Source organism: Panthera uncia (genome assembly GCF_023721935.1).
Source record: "Panthera uncia isolate 11264 chromosome B2 unlocalized genomic scaffold, Puncia_PCG_1.0 HiC_scaffold_24, whole genome shotgun sequence".
Classification (NCBI taxonomy): Eukaryota; Metazoa; Chordata; class Mammalia; order Carnivora; family Felidae; genus Panthera; species Panthera uncia.
The window spans coordinates 80920234-80939055 of record NW_026057580.1 but is presented as its reverse complement, the minus strand read 5'-3'; the positions used below and the strand labels follow the sequence as shown (position 1 = coordinate 80939055).

The 18822-nt window shown below is 33.4% G+C and overlaps 1 protein-coding gene across 3 annotated transcripts in view; it reads right to left on the bottom strand.

Moving 5' to 3' along the window:
- NKAIN2 (sodium/potassium transporting ATPase interacting 2) overlaps positions 1–18822 on the bottom strand; it is a 981572-nt gene that overhangs the window by 445312 nt on the left and 517438 nt on the right. For all 3 annotated transcript variants that reach the window (XR_007462564.1, XM_049652959.1, XM_049652958.1), the window contains exon 3: positions 6990–7070. Coding sequence is in view for 2 of the 3 variants with exons in the window: in XM_049652959.1 (XP_049508916.1) it covers positions 6990–7070 (81 nt within the window). In the remaining variant the exon portion in view is untranslated. The remainder of the gene's footprint in view (positions 1–6989; positions 7071–18822) is intronic.

Sequence of the window (18822 nt, the reverse complement as noted above, 5' to 3'; positions counted from 1 at the left end):
ACATTCAATTGCCTTCTGGAGTCATTGTTTCTGCTGAAAGTTTGATTATCAGTTATTTTGTTGTTTCCTTAAAGGCAATGGCTCTTTCATCTTTGATGGCTTTTAAGATTTTCTCTTTGATTTTGATTTTCAACGGAGTTACTAGGCTATACCTGAATGTGGTTTTCTTGATATTTATTCCACTTGAGATCTGAAAATCTCTTGAATCTGTGGGTTCATGTATTTAATCACTTTTGGAAAATTCTCTGTCATTGTCCCTTCAAATATCGCTACTGTCCAACTATATCTCTTTTCTTATTCTGGAAATTCAACATTTGTATACTGAGCCTGTAGCACAGCCCTATATTATTCTGACATCCTTTTCTTTTTGTGTTATATTAACTTCAGTGCTTTGGTTCAGATATTTACTATTAACCTATCCTCCAGTTTACCAATCTTGTTGTCTAATCTTTCAAATCTACTAACAAATACACCTAATGAATTCTTGCTTTTAAATATTATATTTTCAGTCCTGGAATTCCCACTTGATTCTTTATATAGATCCAGGCTCTTTGAGGGTAAATTCCTCCTCTTTAAATAGTTTATCTCCACTTTTGACCATTAGTTTCCTTAACATATTGGTTTTGTTAAGTCCTTATCAGGTAATTGAAGTATTTGCATCACCTGTTGGTCTGTCTCAATTGTGTCTGTTTTTTTCTTCATCCTGATTAATGAGGTTTTCTCTTTTAGCATGCATAGGAATTTTTTTTAAAATTTTTTTTAATGTTTATTTATTTTTGAGACAGAGAGAGACACAGCATGAGCAGGGAAGGGGCAGAGAGAGAGGGAGACACAGAATGTGAAGCAGGCTCCAGGCTCTGAGTTGTCAGCACAGAGCCCTATGTGGGGCTCGAACTCACGAACTGTGAGATCATGACCTGAGCCGAAGTCGGACGCTTAACCGACTGAGCCACCCAGGCGCCCCTGCATAGGAATTTTTAATTGCCTGATATCATGTACCAAAAAAAAAAAAATTGTAAAGATTAAGATAATGTTATCTTTCTCTTGAGGTGTTTCCCTTTCTCCTCAATGAGACAGATGAAGCAATGGATGATCAGCTTATTTTATTTTAATCAAGGGCTGTTCTGTGTTGAGCCTGGATTTTAGCCCTGGTAAAGTATGTTGTACATCTCCTTTGCCCCTGGTTCACTTTAGATTTCTCAGCTCTAAGTCTAGGGTATTCAATAGAGCCTTTCTCCTATCTTCCATCTCCGTTTTGTAAGACTGCCAATTTTTTCTTACTCTGCTTTTTTAGTTTTTCTATTTATATTTGTAGTCTTATAGAATTCACTGATTTCCTAACAACAATAACAACAACAACAACAACAACAAACTGTCCACACGCTCAAGGCCCTTTCCCTGAAAGCCATGCTGATATTACATATCCCAGAAATAATTAACCATGGGTTCCAAGCCTGGATTCTTAGCCTCCTTACCTAATCAGAATCAGCAAATGTCCCCAACACACAGCATTTTTAAAATGTCAGCTCATCTCTGGGGGTTCTTACCTTTCCAGAGTATCATCACTTAAGATTTTTACTGTTTATGACTTGTTGGTGACTGACGGTTACAATATACACACACAAACACTATACTTTTTTTTAAAAGTCTATTTCTTGCTTCATCTCATAGCCAATGTATAAATATTTCTGTCGACCCCCTCTGCCAAAATATTTTTTTTCTGTTTTATACATTTTTCAAAGTAGAATTTGCCATTTATTTTCTTCTCTGAGTAAGATGTGAATTAAGAAAGTTGGATTCTTCGGGGATAATGAAAAATACTCTTGGACATGTTAAATTTAAGATGACAATGAAATTGACATGATACCAACAGGAAGTTGGAGATGTGGTACTTTAACTTAGCAACAAAGTCAAGATTGAAGATATAAATCTGGTAGATATATGTGTAAACATGATAATTTAAATTATAACAGTGGATGGCATTTTCAAGTGAAAGAAGGTAGACAGAGAAGTAAAAAGTTTCAAGGACCTTACTCCTCACTTTAGGGGTATTAAAAATAAGTGGAAAAGTAAGCAAAGAGAACTGAAGAAGTAAGAAAATAAGCAGCTTAATTCAATACACTATTAAGGAAAAACAAGAGAAGAGAGGCAGTGACTTACCAAATTACAATAGGTTGGTTTATTTCTATTTGACGGGCAAAATTACATTATATTCAATTCTCAATAACATGTAGGACATTTTATTCTACATCCTAAAGCAAAATCTACTTGGATGGTTGGGAAGTAAACATTTTTCTAATTAGTTTAGAAATAGTTAATTGAAGTTTTCTTAGACTATATACATTTTACAGTAAGAAAAGTAAAAATAAAAAAAAATAATGATTCAGTTTTCCTCCTTATATTTGTTAAATTTAGTCTTGAATAAATTAACAGATTGAACTAATAAGTTGAACTAATTAAATTAAAAATGATTATAGCAGGTTCCTTTCCATACCATATTTTTCTGTACAAAATTGTAAAAGCAAATTTTGATGTAAGCACTGATTTCATTGAGCAGAAAATATCCAAATATCAGAGACCTCTTTAAATGAATACATTTTTTACAGAAGAAATAAAAGTGGGATTGTTACAATACTGCATTTTTTCCACACAATACTTACATCTGGTTTTAAGGATTTGCTTCCTATTGCCTACAGTGTGTGACAGTTTATCTTCTCCTTGTCTCTTATATTTGCAAGAGTGCAATTCTATTCTCCAAAGCTTAAATAGTCCATATGCTTACATGGCTTTTTAATATATCAAATTATTAAAATGAAAATTTATATGTAGATCTCAGAAGCAACTATCAAAATTATTAAAATATGACACCTTTCTAGAAGTTACTAACGTGCTCATTCTGAAACAGATGTATCATTAGGTATAATTAATTGCTTTAGGCTATGTTTAACTAGGTAAGTTTCTGATAATATAATGAAGCCTGAGAGATATGTACCTGCATCCTGATTCTCAAAGGATAAAACACAAACAAGTTGGGTTGTGTTAAGTAAAATAAACTTATTCCTTTATGCTCTGTAAATTTCTTTCTTTTTTTTTAATTTTTTAATGTTTTTATTTATTTTTGAGACCGAGAGAGACAGAGCATGAGCAGGGGAGGGGCAGAGAGAGAGGGAGACACAGAATCTGAAGCAGGCTCCAGGCTCTGATCTGTGAGCACAGACCCCAATGCGGGGCTCAAACTCACAGACTGTGAGATCATGACCTGAGCTGAAGTCGGACACCAAACTGACTGAGCCACCCAGGTGCCCCTGTAAATTTACTTCTAAAGACAGGTGTATCATTCCCCAATATTGCCCCATAAATTATAAAAAGTAGAAACTAAGAGCCCAATAGTCATAGAAACAAAAATGTTAGAACGTAATTTCAGCCTCAGAAATAATTTATAATTGTATCACATCCAAAAAAAACCCAAAACACAGATTTTTACAGATAACCAGAAGACCACTATCTATTTTCCCTATGTATTACTATTTAAAACTTATTTCATAATGTCATCTATGTGTTTTAACAAAACATCTATTAAAATATCAACCCAGGAAGTACCACAATGTAGGTTGCATTAGGCTATTTAGTTTTTTTTTTTTTTTTTTTTAAATTTTTTTTTCAACGTTTTTTATTTGTTTTTGGGACAGAGAGAGACAGAGCATGAACGGGGGAGGGGCAGAGAGAGAGGGAGACACAGAATCGGAAACAGGCTCCAGGCTCCGAGCCATCAGCCCAGAGCCTGACGCGGGGCTCGAACTCACGGACCGCGAGATCGTGACCTGGCTGAAGTCGGACGCTTAACCGACTGCGCCACCCAGGCGCCCCTAGGCTATTTAGTTTTAACACTAGTGTCTAAATCATTAATGTAAATAACATGGAAATAATTATTATGCAATATACATGCTTATTTGGTGTTATGTCATGTACTATTTTACATTAATTCCCATTATTTTGTTAATTTCACAGATAAAATTTTTAAAAAGCAGTTTCTCTGCTTGATCAGTTTTATTTTCTCTAAGTCTCATAATAGTAATTAAATATATTAATTGATAGATTAATAATAATGTTGGGTTTACACAGAATTTTTTTAATATTTATTTTTGAGAGACAGAGAAAGACAGCGCATGAGTGAGGGAGGAACAGAGAGAGAGGGAGACACAGAATCTGAAGCAGGCTCCAGGCTCTGAGATGTCAGCACAGAGCCTGACTCGGGGCTCAAACTCAAGAACTGTGAGATCATGACCTGTGCCGAAGTTGGACGCTTAACTGACTGAGCCACCCAGGTGCCCCTACACAGAATTTTTGATAAACAAAATATTTTACCTATGCAACTATAGGTACTAGAGAAAACTGAAGATCAAACAGGTCAGTTCTGTGTATCATATTATTGCAAATAAGCCATTTCTTGCTTAGTGTAAACACTGGGTTGGTTAATGACTCTAATCTCTGTATTGCTTATAAAGTACACGTAGTTTAGCAGAAAAGACACTGTGGGAAATGACAACACAAAATTCTAAACTCTAACAAGTAATTAAAATTGCCTTAATATTTTACCACTTTTTTATCACTTCTTGCCAATATTTGTTCTGAAGATGTCATCTATTTACAAAATGTTTTATGGAAATTAATACACTTCTTTCACATATAAAAAGGCTACAGAATTTTCTCCCTGATTCCATTTCCCATATTTCTCCCTCAGCCTCAAACAAACTGGCCCACTCATATGGCCAAACTATTTTTATTTTTATATTTTTGGTAGAGTTAGGAAAAAACAGTTTATATTTTGTAATCTAAGTATTATCAACAGTTTCAGGAGTCCCATTTTTGAGTTTTCATATATCTGTACATTTTTCAATCACATTGCTTCATTCTGGCACTGTATTACTTGAAGAATGTGAGGCAGTTGCAGAAGCTAAAGAATTAAATGGTATAAACACACCTTTTTCAAATCCTTTGAGTGGGAAAGGGAGGGAAAAATCTGGTACAGATAACTATATAACTCTTTCCTTTATGGTTTTCCTTTAGATTATTTGTTAAAAGGAAATTATTAAATTTTCATGGGCTCTGCAGAGTCTTGCCTTGGTTTATAAGATGGAAAGAAAAGGAAATATTAACTACTTCATTTCCAAAGGATAGACACTACCTGCCCATATGCATTAGAAGAATTCTTAGTCTCAAGTTGCAATGTTTTAGGATGTGCCCTTGCTGTGGTTTCAATGCCCATGTCCAAGGTCAGGAGATCACAAGCTTTATTCTGTGCCTGCAGTTACCATGTGGACCAGTGAGCAAAATTACAGAACATTTGTACAGCCAGCTTGGCTCAAATATATATATGTAAACTCTGATCTGCCAGATCATTTTACTCAGCTAATATCCCTAAATACCTGCCTACCAGTTTATTTTTAGGGTGATTATTCAAAATTAAAATTATTATTGAGAAGTCATTCTAGTATGGAATTTCTTTGAACAAAGTGCATTATACAGCAGTGGGGATATATAAATTGGGTAAGTGATTCAGGTCTTAGGAAGCAGGTATGGTTCTTTGGTACAGAGGAAATGTGAGTTTTAAGCAGCTATCTTGTCTGTGTCCTTCCTACAGTCACCTGAACAATTTCTTTTCATTGGTCATAGCAGATTTCTGGAAAGGACCAGCTGCTGCCAAGAGTATGGAGGACAATGCCTGGCAAGAGTCACAGAAATGCCATCTACCAGTGCAGATTTCGCAGACCTCAGTGACGACTTGTCCAAAATCTGATCATAAAACCACAGGTTCCAGAAGACTTGGTTCTATCTCATGCCATAATGTCACCCTCTTATTTTATCCTTCATCATTTGCCATTCAACAAAATAAGCAAGATTATTTATACTTGATATAAAGCCATATCACAGGGAAATAACAAACATCCTTGAAAATGCTAGAGTGCTTTGTGAAGTTTCTGTAAGCTAGATTAGAAATGTGTACTATCACTATCCCCATCCCCTACCCTCCGAGATATAAAAGCCCCGCAAGGGTGTTTCCTGGCCACTTTTTAGCTCTTTAACCTTTTAAAGCAGGTCATCATCTCTGGGTTTTAAAAATGTCAACATCTTTTCAGGGTTTTTATGCTCTAATAAGGAAAGGCTATAGAACAGTCTGTCTTTAAAAGTTAATATGAAGAAGGACAAGTTTGCAACTCTGTCAAGTGTCTACGCAAGATTTACTACTACTTGAATGAATTTACTATGACTTTGAATGAATCATCTCATTTTGCTTATTTGCTAGTAATTGCATTCCAATAGAAGAAAGATGCTGGTTTTAGAGATCTAAAAACTACAGTATTTCAATAGTAAAAGCATTCATGTTAGAAATATGGTAATTCGCATATACAAGCAAACATAAACACACTCACATGAGGACAGCATAAAAAAAAAAAAAAAAACCTAAGTGGAAAAGCAAACATTTTAAGGCTCTCCTATATTATTTTGGAACATTTTATTCATTTATATAATTTATTAAATCTCTCCGGTAACAATTTTATTAAACTATTGTCCATTAATCCATTAATTATTTGAATTATTGCATTGCTATTTGGGTCCAAGCAAGAAAACTTTTAGCAAAGTAATAAGCAATGAGGTGATTCCAAAAATTTTTAGGATTTTATCTCTGAAAAAATTCCTATTCTGCTTCAGAAATTTCTCCTAAGTCAATGTTTTAAAAGACACAGTATGGCCACTGTAATAATCATTATTTCACACTGGTTTTGCTTAAAATAATAAAAGCACACTTTGTGACAAGCTGAAACATATCTTTCATGGTAGAAAAGCAGAGATATAGATGAGGACATCTTTCAATTTACCTTCATTCGAGGTGCATCTAAGCAACAAGAGCAGGGGGAGACTCTGACTTACTTAGGAAGAGGCTTGTTAACACACTACTGATGACTCAGGCAAATCAGATGGCAAATTACCTTTGAGAGGTCCCCAGCCTCCAAATAGAAGCAGATAACAAACACATTCCAGGTAACCCAGAGGACTAGCCAGACAGCATACTGCAGAAAAGCAAGAGAGAAATAACATATAATTAATTTTGAATCAGTTGAGTAAGATTCAAATAGAACTTAAACTTTTGAACACCCAAATCTTAAGATTAGGGGAAAATGTTAGATATTGCTTCTAAGGAACAGGATGAGATGTACATTTATCTCTCTGTTGATTTTTGCTTTTTTTCTCACTGTTATGGCCTCATAGTAGCCCAAACTTGTTTAGGGATAACTTTTAGGCTTTTACACAAAATATAGAGTAGTCCATATTTATGTTTTGAGGTGGGATTATTATGTTTTCCAGACACCCCCCCCCCAAAAAAAAAAACACTGGATGCTCCAATAGATATATCAAATAAAAACCATCAAAAAGAAGCTCCTGGGTGGCCCAGTTGGTTAAGCCTCTGACTCTTGGTTTGGCTCAGGTCATGATCTCGCTGTTCATGGGTTCAAGCCCCACATCGGGTTCTGCACTGACAGTGTGGAGCCTGCTTGAGATTCTCTCTCTTTCTCTCTGCCCCTCTCCTGCTTGTGCTCTCTCTCTCTCTCTCAAAATAAATAAATAAACTTAAATTAAAAAAAAAAAGAAATTCCTATCTTCCTTTAGCAAAATCAACCCCATGCATGATAATGTACAAGCTTTCTCCAAGTTATTTGGTGTCATTTTCAACTCAGTCCCATGCCTCTGTCCCATCTAAACAGCTGTATTTTTTGTTTGTTTGTTTCCTCCTTTCCTTTCTCTCTTCACTTTCTTCTTTTATTTTCTTATAATCTCCCAATACAGTGACCATTGAGTTATTATCTCTTATTTTACTCTGTTGGCTATTCAGTGTGCTTTCCCCACTGATGTCAATTTTTTCTTACCAAGATATATTTTTGAGCATTCATTCAACTGAAATGTATTAACCACCTAGAGGGCAACATGCTAAAAGGGCACTGAGGATACAAAGACCAATGATAAATTCTCCCTGAATTCAAGTCACGTGATGGAGAAAGAGAAGAAAAGAGATAATTATAAGGATCATAAAAAGATGTATAGTTTGAGCACAAGGAAGGAAAATGGGGGAAGTATGTAAAGTATCCCAAGAAAAGTAGTTTCACAAAGCTTAACAGAAGGGGTGAAACAAGCTAATTTGTGGACTTTGCCAAATAAAAGTATGGAGGTTATAAGTGCTCTGAAGAAAAGTGCTATAAACAAAGAAAACAACAGGTGTGAAGTATACAGAATAAGAGAAGAGGGTATTATGCCATTTCTCTACTAAATAAATACAAATGGCCCCCATTCTTTAAATGGTGCATTCCAAAATTTTTATTTCACAGTTCAAGAACTTCTATGATTTTGTACCATTTTATTTTTTGAGACACATGTCTCGGTTCATCGCTTAAGTCGTTATGGATTACAGACACATGAGATTACTTGCTGTTCAATATACACAGAAAGTTATTTTTCACTTCTGTGCCATTTTGTGTATTATCCACCTACCCTTTAATAATTTTTCTCATTCCTAGGTATTCTTTTTACCACCTATCACTACTTTGTTTTTCACCAAAGGACAATTTAAATATCACTTCCTGAGTGATAACCAATCAGAATTGACTTGCTCTTGCTTAGTGCTCCAATGGGATCTTGCATGTCTTAATTTCATTCTGAATGTCTTCTAATTATGTGTATATTTTCCTGCAATGCCCAATAAGCTCCTTGAGAAAGGGGTTTTTTTGAAATGTATGTTTATACCCCTAAGTTGTTAACTTTGTACTTTGCACAAAATAGGTATTCAGAAAGTATTTTGCAAATCAATGGAAGAATGAGAAAATTTTACTGGTTTCAGATGGAGAAACCATTCTCCCCTCCCAGACCTGATTTTTATGAGAATACTATGATCATATATGTAGTGTGAGGAATAAGAACCCTGCATGGTGAGTTTATGTAATAATAAATAGTGACTCAGATGTTTTCCCAGTGATGGATTTACCTAACTGCTAACTATGTATATTGTTCAGTGAGAATAAAGTATGAGCAGTCAACTAAATGGTTCAAGACAAAAGAAGCAGTTTAAGAGTCTGTATGAGGTGAGGGCTGGGGACTAGAAGTAGGGTTGGAAAGCTAAACAGGCTGTGGCAAGAAATGTTAATTCTAAAACAAAGATCTAATTAATATCTGAGTTTTCAGCATTGCAAAGGGTAAATTCATCTCACAATTAAAAATAAAAACTACAAACCTAGATTTATTTGACTCTGACAGATTTGGATCTAAGTTTTAGATATACAATCAAGTGTTGGGTCATACTTTTAAGGTAACAAGGTAGGAAGAAAAATTAAAAGTGTCTATAGTTTCCAGTGACTTGATTTAAGTAACTATAAAAAGAATAAAAGAATGACTGATTAAAGTGTTTTATCCTCCTTTGTTCATGCCGATACACTTCCCCCACCTTATTTAGAATGGGAAGCTAAATAAGCACTATTTTCTAAAAGCCAAAGTAGCAGAATAAGTGAAATATTTGGTAAGAATTTATGAAACATACTGTATTACATATACTAAATATTTCTGAAAAACTGTCATTGGTAGGCATACATTCTGATGGGGCATTAAATAATGTCAATTCTGTAGGCTTCCAATTGAAATTATATTGTAAGGTCTTTAAATACTGTAAATGTTATGCACATCCATGAGGTATACATGTCATAGTCACTACTTCAATATTATATTTTGAATATATAATAAGAATTTGGATTTTTCATCCAGATTAATTTAGGCATCATTTATACTTACTTACCTTACCTAAGCTTGGTTTAAAAAATCAAGCTGAAATTTCATGTTTTAGTCACCAAAATTAATAATTTTATGAAGGATAGTTAAGACAATGGGTCACAAGCAAATGAAGAGCACAGAGAGGTTAAGAACTTGGGAACCAAAGTCAAGCTCTGTCACTTGGGACCCCTGTGGCTATTTTCAAGTCTTATGGTCTCACTATACTTTAGATTACTCAAATGTAAAATAGCCTGAGTATTAGTAGCAAACACACATGGTTTATATAAAGATGGAATGACAGGGTGTTTGAAAATAGGCAGTACTTGAGTTCTTGCTACATGTTGCAATTTCATTATTATATTGCTACTTCTTTTTAATGTATTTTTATATTAGTTGTATTTATTTTTACTTATTTTTATATTAGTTTTATTTATTTTTTTATTATTTATTATTTATTTTTATTTATTTAGAGAAAGAGAGAGAGCAGGCATGCTGGAGAGAGGCAGAGAGTGGGAGAGAGAATCCCAAGCATGTTCCACGATGTCAGCACAGAGCCTGATGCAGAGCTCAATCTCATGAACCATCAGAGCATGACCAGATCCTAAATGAAGAGTTGGATACTTAACTGACTGAGTTACCCAGACTTCCCAACCACTTCTTTACATAATAGAGCAGAAATCCTCAATTTTTTAAATCTCCTTAAGATATTAAAAATATACTTTCCTCATTAATGTAAAACATCCTTCTATCTGATTGAACTTGCAGTCTAGAACCTGTTTTCTTTGAATATTCTTTTCTAGAATGTTCTTTTTTGATACAATAATGCTAATATCGATATATCAATGGCACTTTATGAAACAAACCTTTCTCCATTTAATTTCACTAAAACTATAATTTATTATTTATGACTTAGCACCCTACATAATTATAAAGCATTCTATATCTTGTTTATGAGCTGTTTTTATAGTATTTGTTAGTAATAACTTTTCAATCAGAATAATTTAGAAGGATATGTCTAGATGGAACCTCACAAATACTCTTTTCCATACCTTTGCACTTACTGGTATCATTTTCATTTCTCATATACTTTATTACAAACCAGTTAGTCTCACAGTGGACTCTACATCATTAAAGATTTACAGAAGACAATTATCACCTTTAGTGGTGCAGCCCCTTTAATAAATATAGAAACTCACACTACGCTATAGGGAGTAATTCCTGTATTATTCCAAAGGCAAGGCTTTATCACATTTAACTTTGTTCATTAACTTTCTCTCATTTAACTTCTACCCCCTTTTCTTCATTCTCCTCTTTTTACTTATTTTCTATACTTGCTTTTCTCATTTTAGTAGCTGGCGTTTGCCTAAATCAAAGCTTCTCCAATTGAATTTTGTCTTATTTCTTAAATGTAGATTTTGCATCCCCTTGTAATTTGGCCTATGAATGACTCTTATCAATTAAACCCTATTTTTCACACTGTTCTTAAAATTACTCATCATAATTATTTAAAAGTATGAATATCTGTACTTTTTCCTAGTTGCTACAGCTACAGTTGATGTGATATAATTGACCATTGCTCAGTTTAAATATAATTGAAAATAATATCCTGCCTAGGAGAGATAACCTAACAGGATAACAAAGTATCACACTTGCCAGATGTCACCTTCCTTGTAGTTTTCTGCTATAAAACTAATTTTTCTTTAGCCTCATCTTTTCTTGTGAAAAAAAAAAATCTGGTATTTTATGTTTCAGGTAAAAAAAAAAAAAGGAACAACTCTGAGATATCTGTGGTAATAGAAAAATTCCATTGTATGATGAAAATCATTCTTTAAGGGCTGATTTCTGTAGCACTAAGTGGACCATTTGAGAGGCCGATTTAACTTGAATCTCCAGCTAAATGGTAAAAATCATCAGCTGAAAAGTAATTGAATCATCATGGTTTCCCTGTTGTATTTGTGACTCTAATGATGAAATCACATTAGCTGTGTAAGATAAAAATTAGTTAAGGCTGTCAATCATGACAGGCCAAAATACTGGCCAGATGCACAGACATGGTGCTATTACATGCCATGGTTACATAATAATTAGGAAGGTAGAGCTTCAGACTAAAAGGCTCATAAACATTTTATTGGAAAATAATGAGTCACACCTAATGACACTGACAGTGCTTTTCTACCTCTATCTCTTGCATTGAAGCTTTCTAAATTAAAGTCTGCATTTTGTTTGAATTACAAAGTATATTTTACATACACAAAGCATATGGATTTTAGCATTAGTTTTTCACGTTTCCATGTACACACATACACAGATACAACTTCTTCATAGATAAATTATTTTGAGGAAAACTGGAATCTTTATGGCATTGTATTTGCAAAATAATTTCTTCCACAAAAATTCTGGGAAAAGGAGGCAATTATTTAAGACAAAAGGTTTTCTTATCTTTCTCACTAATTCACAATGATTCTAAAATCAATCTCAGGAAAAAAAGAGGTGCCCATTAACGTTCAGAAGGAAGCATTCCTTGAAATGGAGATTTAAATTTGTGATTTATCTGGCTTTCTAATTTTTTTTTCTTGTATGTCTAGACAGAGTAAAACATATTGGAATATTATATTAGTAAAGAATATTGCAATTTTTCAAAGGAAATATTTTTGTGTTTGTTTAGGCATCTTTTTGATACTAGACGATTTTTCATGCAAAATGTTACTGGGCAAAACATTGAGTAATAACTACATTCTAATTATGTAATACATTATAATAGATTTCTAATTATGTTTCACCATAATTTACACTTTTGAAAATTTTATATATGAAAATAATTTTGCTTGGACCCTTGAAGAGCATCTTTCCTGCAAACTATTTCATTGTTTCCTTTCTTTCCCCTCCCTTCCTCTCTTCTTTCAATATATTTAGGTTACAGATGGATTGTGAACTCCATGAGGGCAGAGACTCTTTTGTGTATACCACAGATATAGCTGGTATGGTGTGTACATATAGAGAGGAGAGGGAGGGAGGGAGAGAAAGAAAGAATGTATGTGCAAACATATATAAATGGACTAAATTGTATTAGTGACTTTCTCTTAAAAATTACAATTTAGAAAACCATTATTCAGTAATATTACCTTAATGATTAGAAGATGAAGAAAGACAGTAGTGCAATTCAATCAGTGGGCACATGATGCCCTAAGTGCTTAATTAGAAAAGGAGTTGAGTCAGTGTATCAGTTCACATTTATTAAGCACCAGCTGGATGCAAGGGACTATAATAGATGCTGCAGAGAAACGTTACAAGGATATAACTAAGTCGATCCTCTAAAATGATTTTTATTTATCACTGATATGCAATTGATGTGATCTATAGGAATGTTTTCAGGAATGATTACTTTTAGTAGGAAGCAAAACTCCTATCAGTTCACCAACATTACTGATATGATGCTGCTAATATGAAAGGAATAATGTAATCCATGCTGATAAACTGTGTTAGAAGTATTCCTAAGAAGCATTATATAGTAGATCATATCTTAAAAACAACTCCTTTAAGCAAGGGTTTAGAATTATTAACAACCAGATGTTTTAATAAATATAAATGTATAATCATAAAACAAATATCCTTTGTCAACATGATTAGACCATATTCATTTTTTGTTCAAAGTTAATTACGTTTTAGCTTAATTTTATCATCTTCAACACAGGTATCATTTAATCTGCTTAGGTATACTCATCAATTCCTCGTTCATTGTTAATGATAAAAAAAAGCAAAAGTGGCTCACAGAAAGGAGCTTATTTCCTAATTCTCGATCATTTTATGACCAGGGGTGGGCTGCTTTATGATTTAAATTCTGTCTTCTAATTAAAAAATCCTGTTATATCTCTGCTATGCTATAAAAACTTGTCCCTTAAGAGAAATACCTACATAAAAATACACTGTTATTACGATTTCTAGTTTGACCAGGAAATGAAGGCTCTGATCAGTTAATTAGCCAGAACTGGATAGAAATCCAACTCTAATCATACATCATGCTACTGATCATAGAGGAAGGCAGATTTCCACCTTCTCACTTTTTACCAATGTTAGTATCATGATTAAACTTCCATGTGATTTTGTATTTACTTAGATATTTTAAAGATTTTTAGTTCATTCTAAAATAAGATTTACTATGCTTTCCTTCCAATTACAGAAATTTCTTATTGTAAAAAATATTTAATACTGTGAACAGAAAAGATAAATTTGGAAAATACCATACTTAGATATAATCACTGGTATCATATGTGTTTAAATTAAATAGGGATCTTGCTTTATATTGTTACCTCATTTTTTCTACTTAATTAAAAAGTCACCTTGAATATTCCACAACATAGATGTCAATTCAATGATAAACTATGATTTAACTAATTCTGTATTAACATTTTTGTTCTTCTCTTATTCTATTTTGATCGGTTCCTATAAATTTGGCACCATTTCCTTAAAATATTTAGTTTAGTTTAACATATTAAATCATACCTGAAAATATTTCGGTTACACAGACTATTTCTAAGACAGACTATAAATGTTAGAACATCCAATGGCCATTATTTTAATGAACATATAAACATGGCTATTAAATTTTATGCACCTCCAAATAAAAGCAGTATCCCCAAAGGTATTCTATTCTTCTTGAAGCAAAAAGTAGAAAATAATTCCTTTGATTGAAAAAAACAGTAATACTCACTTAGCACAAAGACATCTATATGTGATGAATTTTAACTCACTGAAAATATTTCATACAGATATATGCAGCCATGAAACTAGGAGAATTCCTATAAAAGGCCTTTTGATCCTGAATAAAAATCAATCAAGCTATATAGGAACACTCTAATTGATGTATGCAAATAAGAGATTTGCAAGGCTAATATAACTTTAAAAATCCCAATCTATAGTTTTACAATCTGAAATTTGTACAGTTTAAGAATCAAATAATGATTTTATTTGATGATATTTGTTTATATTTTGGGTTTGAAGATGTTGATGTGTAATGCATAGATTATAAAGTAATAATGATGAGAAAAAAACTCTTTCCTCAAGCTATTAAAAAGGCAACTTCTGTTTTACTGTCACGGAATCATCACTACTTGTGCTTAAAAGTGACACCAAAATCAGTATTTTTCTAGTCAGAAAATAATTTAAAAGTCAAATAATTTAAAAGTCAACCTCATTGGTTTTAGAAATCATAAAGAACTCTAATAAGAGTGTTTTGCCCTGTGTTGAAGTTTCTTGAATAGCCCAATAATGCTTAAAGTAAATGAAATTGCCTCTAGTTGTGGTGTTCTGGTATTTGAAGATCAAGTCAAGATGGTATTATAATGCATTTTAAAAAAACTAGTATCATGTGAATTTGAAAACTTTAGATCATATATGTAATATTGTCTTTATTTCATTACTTTGCTGTTCCCCTGCTCCCCACACATAAGATGGTAGACGGAGAAACTGACCTCGCAAAGTTATTAACATCCCAATCTCTGGCACCCATTAATATCACTTTATATATCCAAGAAGGAAGGGAGGAAGGAAGGGAGGGAAGAAGGAAGGGAGGAAAGGAGGGAGGGAGGGAGGGAGAGAGGGAGGAAGGAAGGAAGGAAGGAAGGAAGGAAGGAAGGAAAACAGGAAGGAAGGAAAAAGTTTTGCAGATGTTATTAAATTAAAAATTTTTTAAAGGGGATTATCTTGGATAATCTTGGATTATCTAGGTGGGACCAATGTAATCACATATATCCTTATTGGAGGCAGATGAATATTTTATACACACACAAATAAATAAACAATGTGAATAGAACATAGTAAGATTTGAAGGTGCCGGGCTTGAAGATTGTTGTGATGTGTCCACAAGCCAAGGAATCTTAGCAGCTACCAGAATCTGAAAGAAGCAAGGATGTGATTTTCCCCTAGAGCCTCTACAGATAATGTGAACCCTGATTTCAGTTCAGTGATACTGATTTCAGACTTCTGACTCCAGAAGTAAAATAAAATAAATTCCTGCTGTTTTAAATCACCAAGTCTGTGGTAATTTGTTACAGAAGCCACAGAAAACTAATATAGCCTACCAACTCTTCTCTCCTCCAAAATCTCCCTGTCAGTGAAATGTAATCCTGGAAAGTATAATGCCTAATATTTGTTAAGATGTGCAATTACCTTCAAAATTGAGATCCACTCCCTTTGGGCAATTATAACTGTCCACTGCTATCATTTGAATACCATGCAAACAGAAATACCTTTTTTCAAAAAAAAAATGTTTTGCCTTATGTAATTGCTGTGAAAGTCTATGATAGAAAGTGAGGTATTCTTGTTTTATGAGTCTCAAGCAGTTCTTAGTGTATGTCCCATATCCTAACAATATAAGGCTACTTTATTGTTTTCAAAACTTATTTCATAAAGTTCTAGGATGCAGAAATCAATAAATTTAGAGTCCTGAATATTGCCAGACTTGTAAAAAATGTAAAATGAGTTAAGTACCTGAAAAAATATATAATTTCAAGTAGCTTTTTACTGCAAGTAACCTTGAAGGCAAAGAAAGAGAAAAAACAAGGAATAATCAGTATTAATATGGTGGGCTGATAATTTTTAGTTGGGAAAATGGATAAAATGATACTAAAAACATTTAAAATTCTTATAAACAAACAAGCAGTTCTAAATTTATCAGCCATCATAGTTGCCTTGAAAATGTGGAGAGGTGTTAAATTGTTGGTTACTTAATATCTTTCAACCCAGTAATTATACCAAATATTCCTTTGTATCACTTTTTTAGCAAACATTTCAACACTCAGTAAATACTGAGACATCTGAGTGACCCAGTGGATAAACTGGAAAGCATTATTTTAGCAATATGCATATGTTCTTATGACCATTTTGACGACTTTGAATACACCTATGACTTTAATTCACTAAAATATCCTACAAAGCCTAAGAATGTTGAATCCTCTTATCTTATCACACATAATTAATTTAAAGAAGATGTATTCTTACCCATATATTGAATTATATAGCCCTCCAACTGTGCTTCATGAGAGAATTCATGGCACACATTGACAATGATGCTATTTATAAGGCATACTAATGTAAATAAAGGACAGAGTTTGCTGTTGAAGTGATTCATTGAGGGACTCTGGCCACCCCTGGTTCCTGAAGAACTCAATATGCCAACACATTTGCAATCTATTAGCTGTGACATTCCTGGGAAGTTCTGCTCAGAAAAACATATATGGGGGCATCTGGGTGGCTCAGACGGTTAAGAATCCAACTTCAGCTGAGGTCATGATCTCACAGTTCATGCTGTCAGCACAGAGCCTTGAGCCTGCTTCAGATTGTGTTTCCCTCTCTCTCTGCCCATTCCCCAATCACAATCTGTCTCTCTGTCTCTCAAAAATGAATAAATGTTAACATTTTTTTAATTAAAAAAAAAAGAAACATATATAATGCACAATTTCTTTTTAAAAAGATATGCTTGCTTATGTATAAAAAATAAAGTCTGCCTGTTCAACCTGATCAACAGTATAGCTAGTTCTGCACATGTCTATATTCTATATAGTCACCTCGGGGATATTTTGAAGTATCACATAGCTGAATCAATTGTGTGACAACTGTAGCTAACATTGACAAATCAAAGAGGCAATGCTCAATTAGGTGGCCATATATAAACATAAATATATATTTCTCCTACAGCATTCTAAATTAGGTGCTTGGTAGTTTTTATACTGTAAATACTGGTTTGAAGAGTGAAGTTCCAAATTTACATATGTTAATATATCCATAAATAGTAATGAATTAAAACTATAGAGTTTTTTTTCCAACTTAGAAGTACTTTTCCTTTTCTTTAATTTGGTAAGCAACTTTTCATTTACTACCTCAAAAGCAGGGCTCAAATCCATTACCTTCAGAATTATGCTGGTAAGATGGACAAAAATGAAAGCAAAATGAAAAACAACTATTTCAATCAGGAATGCTTTCGGCTGCAACGAACATAGTGAACTGTAAAGTATTTTCATATATATGAAGTCTGGAAGTGGGCTGCTGTTGGCTCAGTGGCTGAAAGTTGCCTTGGCTCTAGATCTATATTATTGGAATTTCTTTCGAATCCTCAGACAGTAATACACCCTGCAGGCAGAAAGGTGCTGGGCAGAATAAATCCCTTCCTTCTGCAACACTTCAGTCTTTCAGGAAAGGAAAGTTTTCCCAGAGGCACTCAGCAGACTTCCTCATATCATTAGCTAGAACTGTGTCGTATGCCTATTCTGAATATAATCACTGGTGCAGAAGATTGAAATATCATGTTTGTAACCAACTGTAATTCATTTCCCAGACCTGTGAGAAGATTAGACCTCCCTGAGAGCTTTGTTGACCATTTAAATATCTGAACAAAACTGGGATACTGTTAGCAGAGAATTACAGGACAGAATTGTCTGCCACTGAAACTTAAGCACATACTAATTTTCTATATGCAAATGTAAATCATTGCTATTTTATATTTCTCATGAATCTCTTGTTTTCTAGAGAAATATCCAATCCTTTGTTTCAATAAGACTATATATATTCAACTAAATAGAAGTGTAGTTTAGTATTGCAAGCAAAGTGAGTAAAACATTTCAGACCATCCATAGAGGAAGAGCATGGATTATGTGAAGTATCTTGCAAACCATCTACAAGACGAAGAACATACAAAGAAGAAAAATGTCATACCTAGTGTTAGATTTCTCACTGGAAAATGTAAAAGATCTGTGACTTGAGAAAGAAGAAAAAAACATTATGGAGAATATTAAAATAAAGAAAATGCAAACTTTTAAAGAGTCATAAGGAAAAAGTTAATGACATGTTCAAAATTTATATAAATATGCTTCACAAAGATGTGGTAGATGTGTGGTGGTTGACAATGTTGATTGAATAAACACAGTCTATTTCTTTTTCCCCTTTGGACTTGGAAACATGGTCTCTTTCAAACAGAAGGGTTTTAATCTCTTAGCTTTTCTGTCCCCCTAGCATTCATCT